The sequence below is a fragment of the Nelusetta ayraudi genome, unplaced genomic scaffold (assembly GCF_046127955.1).
Source record: "Nelusetta ayraudi isolate G7.1 ecotype Tasmania unplaced genomic scaffold, CSIRO-AGI_Nayr_v1 ptg000146l, whole genome shotgun sequence".
NCBI classification, from domain to species: Eukaryota; Metazoa; Chordata; class Actinopteri; order Tetraodontiformes; family Monacanthidae; genus Nelusetta; species Nelusetta ayraudi.
Genome location: NW_027466196.1, coordinates 1447501 through 1460000, shown reverse-complemented (window position 1 = coordinate 1460000; position 12500 = coordinate 1447501). Strand labels below are relative to the sequence as shown.

The following is a 12500-nucleotide window of genomic DNA, read 5'->3' as shown; positions in this document are numbered from 1 at the left end:
CACACACACACACACACACACACACACACACACACACACACACACACACACAGAGTAGTCCGAGCTTAAAATAGATCTCTGCTCTTCACCCTCATTGAAGCACTTCTTCTAATATGGATGAAGGTTTTCTGCTGCTGCTGCTGCAGACGCAACTCAACTCTTTAACACACACACACACACACACACACACACACACACACACACCTGCTCTGGGCTTCGTCTCCACGTGATGAAAAAGACGGAGAAGAAGATGAGAAACACGTCCAGGTTTTCATCATCATCATCATCATCATCATCATCATCATCATCATCATCACGCCAGACTGACTGTTGTTTTGATGACGGAGGGACACACACACACACACACACACACACACACACACACACACGCAGTACGTCCTGTTCCTTCTCTACCTGATTGGCCGTGTGGACTGACTGTTATTAACAGGTCAACGACCCCAGAACACTTCAGGCTGTGTGTGTGTGTGTGTGTGTGTGTGTGTGTGTGTGTATGTGTGTGTGTGTGTGCACGTCAGGATGCTCCTGGTTGGACTCGTCGCAGACTGAGAGCGAGGCAGAGTGAGGGGGGAGGGACAGGGGGTGGGGCTTCTTGGAGGGGGCCTTTGAAAAACAAAATATTCCCAGACTCCCAGGAGCCAATCAGAGTGCAGAGCGCCTCTACATATATAAGTATATGTAATGTATATATACATGTGAGTGGGCGTGGCTGCAGCTGTAGCAGTGGTCAATTATGATGGTAAATGAACAAACTACCGTCTCGGTAGTTGAGGACGGCTGGTTCAGGTTGAACGCAGGTTTCCTTCTGTCTCTGCAGGGAGTTTTTCCAGCCACCTACATCCACCTGAAGAAAGCTGTGGTCACCAACCGAGGGTGAGTTCCTCACCATCATCCAACCATCATCCATCATCCATCCATCACTCCATCCTCCAACCATCATCCAGCCATCATCCAACCATCACTCCATCCTCCATCCATCATCCATCCATCACTCCATCCTCCATCATCCATCCATAACTCCATCACTCCATCACTCCATCATCCATCCATAATTCCATCACTCCATCATCCATCACTCCATCCTCCAACCATCATCCAGCCATCATCCAACCATCACTCTATCCGTCATCCATCCATCACTCCATCACTCCATCCTCCATCCATCACTCCATCACTCCATCATCCATCACTCCATCATCCATCACTCCATCCTCCATCCATCACTCCATCATCCATCACTCCATCATCCATCACTCCATCCTCCAACCATCATCCATCCATCACTCCATCCATCACTCCATCCGTCACTCCATCACTCCATCACTCCATCCATCATCCAACCATCACTCCATCACTCCATCCTCCATCCATCACTCCATCACTCCATCATCCATCACTCCATCATCCATCACTCCATCCTCCATCCATCACTCCATCACTCCATCATCCATCACTCCATCCTCCAACCATCATCCATCCATCACTCCATCCATCACTCCATCCGTCACTCCATCACTCCATCACTCCATCACTCCATCCATCATCCAACCATCACTCCATCACTCCATCATCCATCCGTCACTCCATCCATCCATCCATCCATCCGTTGTTGAACTTCTGCTTCGAGGTGCTTCAGTGGGTCGTGACCCACTTTTGGGTCGCAACTCGGAGCCGAAGTTGAACATCGTCGTTGCTTCGTCTTCGTCTTCCACTGTCAGGGAGTAAACTCACAGCGCCACACCAGGCCAGGCATGGTTACTACATCACTGCTTCCTGCGTCTTCCTGTAAACGGAGACATTTTTGAAGGAAGCTTCGTGGAAACAAGTTCCTTTTCTTCGAGGGCATTTCTGAAAATGATTTGTTTGACAACAAGCCTTGTGTCTGGGTGTCTTGCTGCTGCTGCTGCTGCTGCTGCTGCTCCAGGCCCCAGGAGACGGTGGCGCCGCTGGAGGACCCGGTCGTCACCGAGGTGACGGCCACGCTGCAGGACTGGGCGCTGCTGTGGAAGCAGCTCTACGTGGTGAGAGCACACACACACACACACACACACACACACACACACACACTATACAGTCCCCTCCAAAAGTAATAATATAAATATATAAATATATATATATGGATACACACACACATACTTGTATGATTTCTTAGTTTCCTGTGAATCTGACCTTGTGTTTTCCCGGCTGCTGGTCAGAAACACCGGGTCGACCTCTTCTACAAGGTTCGCCACGTGATGACGGAGCTGGTGGACCTGCGGCGCCAGCTGCTGTCGGGTCACCTGACCCAGGACCAGAGCCGGGACGTCAAGAGGCACCTGACGGTCCGGCTGGACTGGGGCAACGAGTGAGGAGCCACACACACACACACACACCTGTGTGTTAGCCTGCTAATTAGCCCTGTGTTTGCACCCTCCCCCTACAGACACCTGGGTCTGGACCTGGTGCCCAGGAAGGACTTTGAGATGGTGGAGGAAGAGCAGATCAGCGTGTCGGACCTGTACAAGATGGTGTGTGTGTGTGTGTACTAGTCACGCCCCCTGTGTGTGAAAAGCAGCGGTGCAGCTCCCTTTGATAGATTTAGTGTTTGTTCTCCTGTTTTGTGGGGAAAACTGCTTTTTATGACTCTGCAGTACCGTGAGTGGCCACTGGGGGTGAGGGAGAATTAAGTGCAGTAATGGAGGTTTTTGTGTGTTTCACAGCATCTGTCGAGTCGACACAGTGTCCAACAGAGCAGCACACAGGTAGGACACACACACACACACACACACACACACACACACACACACACACAGCTTGGTCCGTGTCACCATTGGACCGGGCCGGGAGTGAACTGGGTTGAAGTCAACAACGCAGGTTAAAATGAAGCTTGGATTCATAAATAAAAAAGTTTCATCCGCCAAAATAAACTCCTCCCACTTCCATCTGAAAAGAATGAAGTCGTTGTGAAAGCGTCCAGTGACACACAGTGTGTTACAAGTCAAGTTGTGCGATGAGATTTTGGGAAAAGAGTCGCGGCCGACGAGCGTAAATATTAACCTTGTTCAATATTAACGATTAGAAACTGATCTTCATGTCTGGAGATCAGCTGACTAAAAATCTCTTAAGATTTAAAAAAAAAAAATCCTTATGTGTGCACAATGTTTGAGTCTGTGTTGCCATCTGCTGGTTGGAGCAGGGAGTTACACACTAAACCTGAAGAGATCCATGAGTCTCTTCAGGTTTAGAAATGAATCTTTTGAAATGTTTATTTAGTGAATCTCTGAGTCTTATGAGATTTGCTGTATAGATTTATTTTATTTATACATTCTTCACAGACAGTTGTGAATGTGCAGACCCAGCTTTCATAAATCTAAAGAGATTCAGATATCTTTTAACATTCATATGATTGATTTGATAAAGATTCATTTCATAAATCTTTGGAGATTCATGAGGTTTATTTAATACAGATTTGATTTTTCTTAATCTTTTAACATTCATAAAATTGATTTGCTAGAGATTTATTTTATAATCTCTCTGGCTGAGGGCGACGCTAGCTAGCTAGCGCACCGTGGCGTCGCGCATCTTCGCACGTGTTTTTGAAACTTGCGCTACTTGAGGAAAGCAGTACCAGGTGCCACCAGGGGCCCCTGGTGGCTGATGTGTGATGATGGTTCTGCAGGGTGACGGCGGCGGCGGCGGCAGTGGGCGCCAGCGGCACAGCGAGCCGTGCAGGCTCCCAGTAGCACACCACCTAGTGGTCAACCTGAAGAGCTTCACCTACAGCAGCATCGGAGAGGACACAGACATATTCTTCTCCCTTTTCGACCTGAGAGAGAGCAGGACCATCAGGTGCAAGCAGGGACACTCACACACACACACACACACACACAGACACACACACACACACACACACACACACACACACACACACACACACACACACACATCACTTTGAAAGCTGAACTCAGACTCTGTGCTTGTTGTTGCCTGGAGGGCAGCACACACACCTTCAGTGTTATAATGGTGTTTCTGTGGCAACGGGGCTGCTGATTGGCTGATTGGCTGATTGGCCGACGCCCCCTGGTGGCTGACCGTGGTGTTTGTGCCCTGCAGCGAGAAGTTCATGGTGCGGCTGAACAAGAATGGAGCACCCAAGAACCCTGAGAAGATCGACAAGCTGTGTGCCCTCTTCACGGTAGCGTGCACGCTCACACACACACACACACACTTGCGGCTGCACCAAGCTCAATTGGAACAGTTGGAGGCTGATGAGAGTCCAGCAGAGGAGCCTGGAGTGCTGCCACACCAGCTCAGGGTGACGCTGCCCCCTGCTGGTTGTCTCTGGAATGACACGACTCAGCAGAGACTGACCCCTACAGAGAGGATTAATAGACACTTGTTATTATGTACAGTAATTACACACCTTTATAATAGAGTTATTATACATAGCTAAGCTCTACAGTTAAAATATACCTTTATAATAGACAGTCATTAAACACAGTTATTAAACACAGTTATTATATCCCTTTAAAACACACTGTTATTTTTGACAGTCGAGTGTGTGTGTGTGTGTGTGTGCTGGTTTGTGTGCCTCTGCAGGACCTGAGCAACAAGGACATGAAGCGCGACCTCTACATCGTCTCCCAGGTCATCCGGACCGGTGAGGCTCCGCCCCCTCTCCCTCAACCCCTCCCCCGCACTCCAGGCCATAGGTGTCAAACTCTGGCCCGCGGTGCCATATTTGGCCACTGCAAGGTGTTGTGGGGCACCTGTAGCGCTAGTACTACATCTCCCAGAATGCTCTGCTGCTCAGTCAGGACAGGATGTTGATTTAAGGATATTATTATCATGACTTCATAGGTTTGTTGTTGTTATTTCATTTTGAAATGTATACTCAGCTGGTGGAAAAATAAATCAGAAGGCTGCAAACAAAAAAAGGGCCAAACATTTTTTTTAATTGTTATTTTATTTGTTTTGATGAGCGCCCATGATGTCATCATTGTTTGTCATTGAGTAAATGAGTGACTTCACAGGTCAAGTTGTCAGTGTGTCACCGGTGTTATCATGAGCTTTGCTTTCGTTCATATTCAGCGTTGAAGCCAAACTCGCTTGGTTGGATCGATATCCACACTGTCCGTGTTGCTGCAAGGTGATTGGTCGACACTAAACCCCGCCCCCCCCATGCCCCGCAGGTCGCATGCTGCTCAACGACAGTAGGAAAGGCCCCGCCCACGTGCAGTACCGCCGGCCGTACGGCTGCGCTGTGCTGGCCATGAGCGACGTGCTGCAGACCATCTCAGAGCTGCGCGAGGAGAAAGACTTCGCCCTCAAGGTCTACACGTAGGTGGCGCTGACGCACACACACACACACACACACACAACACACACACTGCAACACCTAAATGCACCAGTTTGATTCAGCGGCACTTTGAGCGATTCGCTGATCCGGTGATCCGGTGATCTGGTGATCCGGTGAGTCACCCAGGAGAGACTGAACTGAACTGAAGTGAATCACTGTTCACTTCCTCTTCATCACAGTGTTTCCTCCTGTGTGCTACGCTGGAGCTTCTCTGTTCCTTCTCTTCTTGTTGTCGTCGTTCATCGCTGTTGTGTGACTGCTGTGTCGCTGCTTGTTGTTCTCCTCCTCCACCACCAGGTGCACCAACGAGAACGAGTGGTACCAGATCCACGAGAACATCATCCGCAAGTCCAGCACCAAGTACACAGCACCCAGCACCAGCTACGGTAGAGAGAGAGAGAGAGAGAGAGAGAGAGAGAGAGAGAGAGAGAGAGAGAGTGTGTGTGTGTGTGTGCGATCGCACACTGATACTGGGCTGGAGGAGGTTTGGAGGCCGACTGAGGCTGGCTGAATCGTCCTGATTGGACGCTGGATAGGGGGCGGGGCCTCTCCACTTGCTCCATCACTCTCTCTCTCTCTCTCTCTGGGGCCCCCTGCAGGCCTGGTCATCTCCCTGCAGCTGCTGAGGGGCGACCTGGAGCAGGTGAGGCGGGACCACCCACTGCTCTTCGGGAGGGGCGTGGCCATCACCCGCAAGCTGGGCTTCCCTGATGTCATCATGCCAGGTGAGGGGGAGGGGCCAAGGGGCAAGGGAGGGGGCGGGGCTCTGGCTGACTCTAACCCTAACCTGTGTGTGTGTGTGTTGGTTTATGCCCCCCCAGGTGACGTGCGTAACGACCTCTACGTGACCTTGGAGCGCGGTGACTTTGAGCGAGGTGGGAAGAGCGTCCAGAAGAACGTTGAGGTCACCGTGCTGCTGCTGTTCACTGACGGGGAGCTCCTCAAGGTGGCGCTCTCCTCCTCCTCCTCCTCCTGCTCCTTCTCTTCCTCCTCCTCCTCTCTCTTCTCCACCACCACCTCCACAAACTCCACCTCCTTTACCTCTTCCTCCTCTCCCTTTTTCTCCTCCTACTCCAACATTGTCTCCTCCTCCCCTCCTTGGTCGGTGGTCTGCTGTTTCTCTTCCTCCTTCTCTTCTTGTTGTCGTCTCTTTTTTCTGTCCTGTTTGGTTTTTGTCTTCTTCTTCTTTCCGTCTTTTTGTTTATTTTTTCTCTCTTTTTTTCTTTTGTTCTCACTTTTGGCTCCCTCTCTCTGTCCCTCTGCTGCCCCCTGCAGGACTGCATCCTCCAGGGCTGCGGTGAGCCCGGTGTTGTTGACCACCGGAGCTTCGTCCTCTACCACAACAACAGTCCTCGCTGGTCGGAGCTCCTCAAGCTTCCCGTCCCCATCCACCGCTTCAGAGGCTCGCACCTGCGCTTCGAGTTCCGACACTGCTCCAGTGAGTAGCACCACCCGGCCCAGCCAGCGGGGGGCGCCCTGCTCAACACCACTGTAATACCAACACTGTCCTGTATCTAATGACTGGTGAAGAACAAATGAACAAGTGAAATCTGACACCTGATCTGCAGCCTGATGGTTCCTCATCCAGGACCATCTAGGAGTTGTCAGACCGAGTTGGTTCTCCAGAATGTTCCTGGATGAGAAACCATCTCGGTCTGATGGTTCCTGGAGCCATCAGGGGTGAGAGCCTCGCCGGCTCCTCCTCAGGTTCCTGGATGAGGAATGAGTCGGATGGTTCCTCATCCAGGATGTTCCTTGGTGAAGAACCATCAGACTGAGATGGTTCCTGGTCATGGATGAAGAACCATCTCGGTACGATGGTTCATCCAGGAGCCATCAGACCAAGATGGTTCCTGGATGAGGAATGAGTGTAGTGGTTCTTCATTCGGGAACCATCTCAGTCTTCTCATCCCCATGGATCTGGACTCACACCTGCACTGTGATCAGCACCAGCAGGGGGCGCCCTCCCCTCACTCATGGTCTCCTCTGTGTGTGTGCAGCCAAGGACAAGGGTGAGAAGAAGCTGTTTGGTTTCTCCTTCAGCCCCCTGATGAGGGAGGACGGCACCACGCTGACTGACGACAGCCACGAGCTCTACGTCTACAAGGTCCCACACCAGGGGGCGCCACGGCACTTCCTGTCTGACCAAACCTCATCTGCTGTGAATGGAGGAGTCTGATCGCTGCTGACTGTTCTTCTCCTCCTCCTCCTCCTTCTTCTCCAGTGTGAGGAGAACACCTCCTTCACTAACCCCTCCCTCTACCTCAGTCTGCCTTGCTGCAAGGACGACGTCTCCAGCAGCTCCAACGTGCCGTCAGGCCTGGTCTTCCAGCGCAGCACCAAGGAGGCCTTCTGGATCTCCACCCAGCTGTCCTCCACTAAGCTCACACAGAATGGTAGGACCATAAGGAAGGTGATGAAGATGGTGATGATGATGATGATGATGATGATGAGGGTGATGTCTCCTGCTGTCCCAGTGGACCTGCTGGCCCTCCTGAAGTGGAAGTCTCACCCCGACCGGGTGATGGACGTCCTGGCTCGACTGCGGCACGTCAGCGGCGAGGAGATCGTCAAGGTGGGAGCTGGAACATCTGGCACCTTCACCAGGAGCCACCTAGCACCTCACACCTGCACCTGTCTGTGTGTGTGTGTGTGTGTGTGTGTGTGTGTGTGTGTGTGTGTGTGTGAGACAGTTCCTCCAGGACATCCTGGACACTCTGTTCTCCATCCTGGACGACAACACGGAGAAGTACGGACCGCTGGTCTTCCAGTCACTGGTGAGTGTCAGACACACTGGAGCTCTCCAGGAACCATCAGCTGGTTCCTCATCCAGGAACCATCAGCTGGTTCCTCATCCAGGAACCATCTGAAGGTTCCTCATCCAGGAACCATCAGCTGGTTCCTCATCTAGGAACCATCAGCTGGTTCCTCATCCAGGAACCATCAGCTCGTTCCTCATCCAGGAACCATCTGAAGGTGTCCCAGTGTTTCAGTTATTGGGGGTGAATGATGTCACTGACACCTGGCTCTCTGATTGGCTGCTGGTCACTGCTGTCACTTCCTGTCTCCAGGTCTTCATCATCAACCTGCTCAGGGACAGTAAGTACTTCCACTTCCGGCCGGTGATGGACACCTACATCCAGAAGCACTTTGCTGGCGCCCTGGCCTACAAGTGAGTGAGTCTGTGTGAAAAGCAGAGAATGATGAGAAGCATCATGGTTCCAGGACAAGGAACCGTCTCAATCTGATGGTTCCTCATCCAGGATCAGGATGGTTTCATTCAGGAACCTTTTGACTGAAATGGATCCGGAATCAGCAATGAGTCTAATGGTTCCTCATCCAGGAAGACTGAGATGCTTCCTGTTTGAGGAACCATCTCAGTCTGATGGTTCCTCAGTGCAGGAACCACCTTGGTCTGCTGGTTCCTGGATGAGGAACCATCTCAGTCTGATGGTTCCTCAGTGCAGGAACCACCTTGGTCTGCTGGTTCCTGGATGAGGAACCATCTCAGTCTGATGGTTCCTCAGTTCCTCAGTGTAGGAACCACCTTGGTCTGCTGGTTCCTGGATGAGGAACCATCTCAGTCTGATGGTTCCTCAGTTCCTCAGTGCTGGAACCACCTTGGTCTGCTGGTTCCTGGATGAGGAACCTTGTCCACAGCTTCCTTCTCCTTGCTGTTCCAGGGAGCTGATCCGCTGCCTGAAGTGGTACATGGACCGCTCGGCCGAGGTGGTGCGGCAGGACCACATCCAGGAGGCCATGAGGGTGAGCAGCTAACTGCCATATATATAAATATATATATATATGTAGTGCAGGAAGGAAATGTATGCATAGATCTATAACATAATATAATAATACAATATATTCAATATTTTCGGGTGGTTTGATTGGCTGAACCTTGACCTGGCCTGCTGGTTGGTGTGATGATGTCATCCTGCCCCCCCTCTGCCCTCCCCCAGGCGCTGGAGTACCTCTTCAAGTTCATCGTGCAGTCTCGGATCCTGTACTCTCGCGCCACCTGTGGGCTGGAGGAGGAACAGTTCCGCCTCAGCATCCAGGAGCTCTTCCAGTCGCTGCGCCAAGTCCTCAGCCTGGACGCTCGCACCTGCGACACGCTGCTCTTCACGCAGGTGAGGCCCCGCCCACCACCATCAAGCCCCACCCCACCACCAGGCCCTGCCCACCGCCATCAAGCCCTGCCCCTACCACCAGACCACACCCACCACCAGTACCAGACCACGCCCACCGCCATCAAGCCCTGCCCCTACCACCAGACCACACCCACCACCATCAAGCCCCGCCCCCACCGCCAGATGACACCCACCACCAGTACCAGGCCCCGCCCACCGCCATCAAGCCCTGCCCCCACCACCAGTACCAGGCTCCATCCACCACATCAAGCCCTGCCCCCACCACCAGTACCAGGCTCCATCCACCACATCAAGCTCCGCCCCCACCACCAGGTCCTGCCCACCACCATCAAGCCCCGCCCTCCACTTCCACCTGCAGCAGCAGAAGCCAATCCCGTAGCCTGATGCTTTAATCTGACTCTTCTTCTATCTACTCCTCCTCCTCCACCTCTTCTCCCTCCTGTTCCTCATCTACTTCTCCTCCTCCTCATCTCCTCCTCCTTTTCCTCCTCCTCCGAATCTCCCACAATTCTTTGCTCCCTTCTTTGCCCCTCCCCCAGCCCAGCTCAGGCTCCGCCCAGGTCTCAGGCCCTGCCGCTGGGCCCGCTGCTCCTTTAGCGCTAGGCCCCGCCCCTGGCCAGGCCCCGCCTTCATCCTCAGCTCCGCCCCCTGGGGGCGGGGCCTCGGTCTACACTCCTCTGTCCGTAAGTAGCCGACTGGATGGTCACCAATCAGCTTCCTGCCCCCCCCCAGCTCCCCTCAATATGGAAAGAGCTCCACCTGGAGGAGGCTCTGAGATATGGCTGAGAGGTTCTGACTCTCACCAGGAGGTTTTCCACTCTGACCATGCAGAGGAATATCCCTGAAGTGCCATGGAGACACTTCTTTGGCATTGACACGCTAGCGGACGTGACGTACGAGGTCACATGACTGAACTCACATCAAACAGCTGCTACCAAACACAAAGTGCTTTGTACCTCCATCGTCCTCTAGGTGGCGTTTCGCTGGACGAGATTTGACCATCATTTTGGTATTCTGACCTCCACACTCCCCCTGTGACCTCACCTCCTCTCTCCTCCTGCCCAGGCCGCCCTGCTGGGCTCCTTCCCGGCGGTGTTTGACGAGCTGCTGCAGATGTTCACGGTGCAGGAGGTGGCAGAGTTGGTGCGCGGCTCGCTGGGCAGCCTGCCGTCCAGCGCAGGGCCCAGCATGGAGCTGCTCAAGCTGCAGGCCATCGCCAGGACCGTCGACTGCCGCCTCTTCTCCTTCCCTGGTCAGTGCTCCTCATCCTCCTGCTGCTCCTGCTGCTGCTCCTCGTGCTTCTCCTCCTGCTCCTGCAGCGTCCTCCTCCTGCTCCACCTAATGAACTCCCAGGGCCCCGTTTGGCCTCATGGTGCTCAGTCCGCACAAGGTCCCACTCAGACCTGAATGCGTGCGTGCGTGTGTGTGTGTGTGTGTGTGTGTGTGTGTGCAGAGTCCCGTCGGATCCTCCTGCCAGTCGTCCTGCATCACATCCACCTGCACCTCCGCCAGCAGAGGGAGCTGCTCATCTGCTCTGGGATCCTCAGCTCCATCTTCTCCACCATCAAGACCAGCTCACTGGTAGCACACACACACACACACACACACACACACACATACACACACACACACACACACACACACACACACACACACAGTTTGTCGCCACCTGCTGGCTGACTAGAGCTGAGACTGCAGTCAGACCTCTGGATTGTTTTTGAGAGCGTGCCGGCCGTGTGTGTGTGTGTGTGTTCCTGCTGCTCCTCCTGCAGGAGCAGTGTGTGCAGGAGGAGGTGGAGATGATGGTGGAGTCTCTGCTGGACGTCCTCCTGCAGACGCTGCTGTCCATCATGAGCAGGAGCCAATCGCAGGAGGCGGTAAGAGGCCAGCGCTGCCCGCAGTGCACCGCCGAGACCACCGTTAGTAGCCAACACTAGCACTTCTTCTTCAGCCCCGCCTCTTGCTCCCTAGCCCCGCCCCCTTCCTGAGCTGTGCAGCCTTTCTGGAAAATATAGAAGTATATTTCTAAGCATGAGTGTTGGGCCGTCAGGAGGTCTTCTTCTGCTGCTGCTGGTCTGAACACACCAGCTGATTATGGCCATATTTAGGTTTTGCACAATCCAAACTAAAGGGTGGAGATGTTGAGAGAAAGAAGGTCTGATTATTCTTCGTACGTCCACCGATTCCATAAAAAAGCCACAAAACGGCAAAAAGAAAGAAGAGATGATGGAATAATTCAAACTGATTCAAAAGGGAATAAAAAAAAAACACAATTAAAAAAAAACATTTGGTTTTAGGACGAAGCACAACGACACTGAAGGCCCACCACTCATAAATCATCATCATCATCATCATCATCATCATCATCATCATCATCATCATCATCGTCGTCGTCATATTTTCAAGGTCAATTCAGCCCAAAGATTGTTGAAAAATATTACAGTCTCAAAATTCCAACAGTTCTCAGATTGCAGGGAATTCTAGAACTCCCTGGATTCTGGAAGTGTTGCCCTGCTCTTCACTCCTCACTCTTCATCTTCATCCCTCTGTCGTCTTCTTCTTCTTCTTCTTCTTCTTCTTCTCCTCCTTGAAGTCAGTCAGTTACTCAGGGATAAAAGAGGCTCATCATCTCGTAGTGATGTGAAAATTTCCCTTTTATCCAAATTTTCCATCCTCAAAGTGCTCACACTAATTTTATTTCTACTATTTTTATATTTAATATCATTCAGGTTCTCGCTGCGCCTCGTTCAGCTTCATCACGTGAAAATGATTCATCTTCTAAAACTTTTCTCCTAATTATGGGATATTGAGCCTTTTTTTTGAGAGTGACAGCAGCTCTTGATGTTGGAGGTCACGGTGAAGGTGGAATCATAGGTCAAAGGTCAGCAGTCCAGCTTCTGCTCTCATCAAACACTCCTCCTCCTCCTTCTTCTTCTTCTTCTTCTTCTTCTTCTCATTCTTTGACCACTAGGGGCGCCGTCGTGGCCTTCTTA

General features: G+C 52.2%; 1 protein-coding gene across 1 annotated transcript in view; it reads left to right on the top strand.

The window, feature by feature from the left end:
- LOC142879746 (dedicator of cytokinesis protein 3-like) overlaps positions 1–12500 on the top strand; it is a 34793-nt gene that overhangs the window by 11143 nt on the left and 11150 nt on the right. The window contains exons 4-27 of the mRNA XM_076013176.1: positions 836–891; positions 1943–2039; positions 2214–2362; positions 2441–2525; positions 2718–2759; positions 3677–3846; positions 4111–4192; positions 4597–4657; positions 5190–5337; positions 5654–5742; positions 5956–6081; positions 6178–6302; positions 6632–6794; positions 7357–7463; positions 7581–7752; positions 7834–7931; positions 8050–8133; positions 8428–8528; positions 9040–9121; positions 9316–9486; positions 10047–10190; positions 10573–10759; positions 10961–11088; positions 11280–11426. Coding sequence (XP_075869291.1) covers positions 836–891; positions 1943–2039; positions 2214–2362; positions 2441–2525; positions 2718–2759; positions 3677–3846; positions 4111–4192; positions 4597–4657; positions 5190–5337; positions 5654–5742; positions 5956–6081; positions 6178–6302; positions 6632–6794; positions 7357–7463; positions 7581–7752; positions 7834–7931; positions 8050–8133; positions 8428–8528; positions 9040–9121; positions 9316–9486; positions 10047–10190; positions 10573–10759; positions 10961–11088; positions 11280–11426 — 2814 coding nt within the window. The remainder of the gene's footprint in view (positions 1–835; positions 892–1942; positions 2040–2213; positions 2363–2440; positions 2526–2717; positions 2760–3676; positions 3847–4110; positions 4193–4596; positions 4658–5189; positions 5338–5653; positions 5743–5955; positions 6082–6177; positions 6303–6631; positions 6795–7356; positions 7464–7580; positions 7753–7833; positions 7932–8049; positions 8134–8427; positions 8529–9039; positions 9122–9315; positions 9487–10046; positions 10191–10572; positions 10760–10960; positions 11089–11279; positions 11427–12500) is intronic.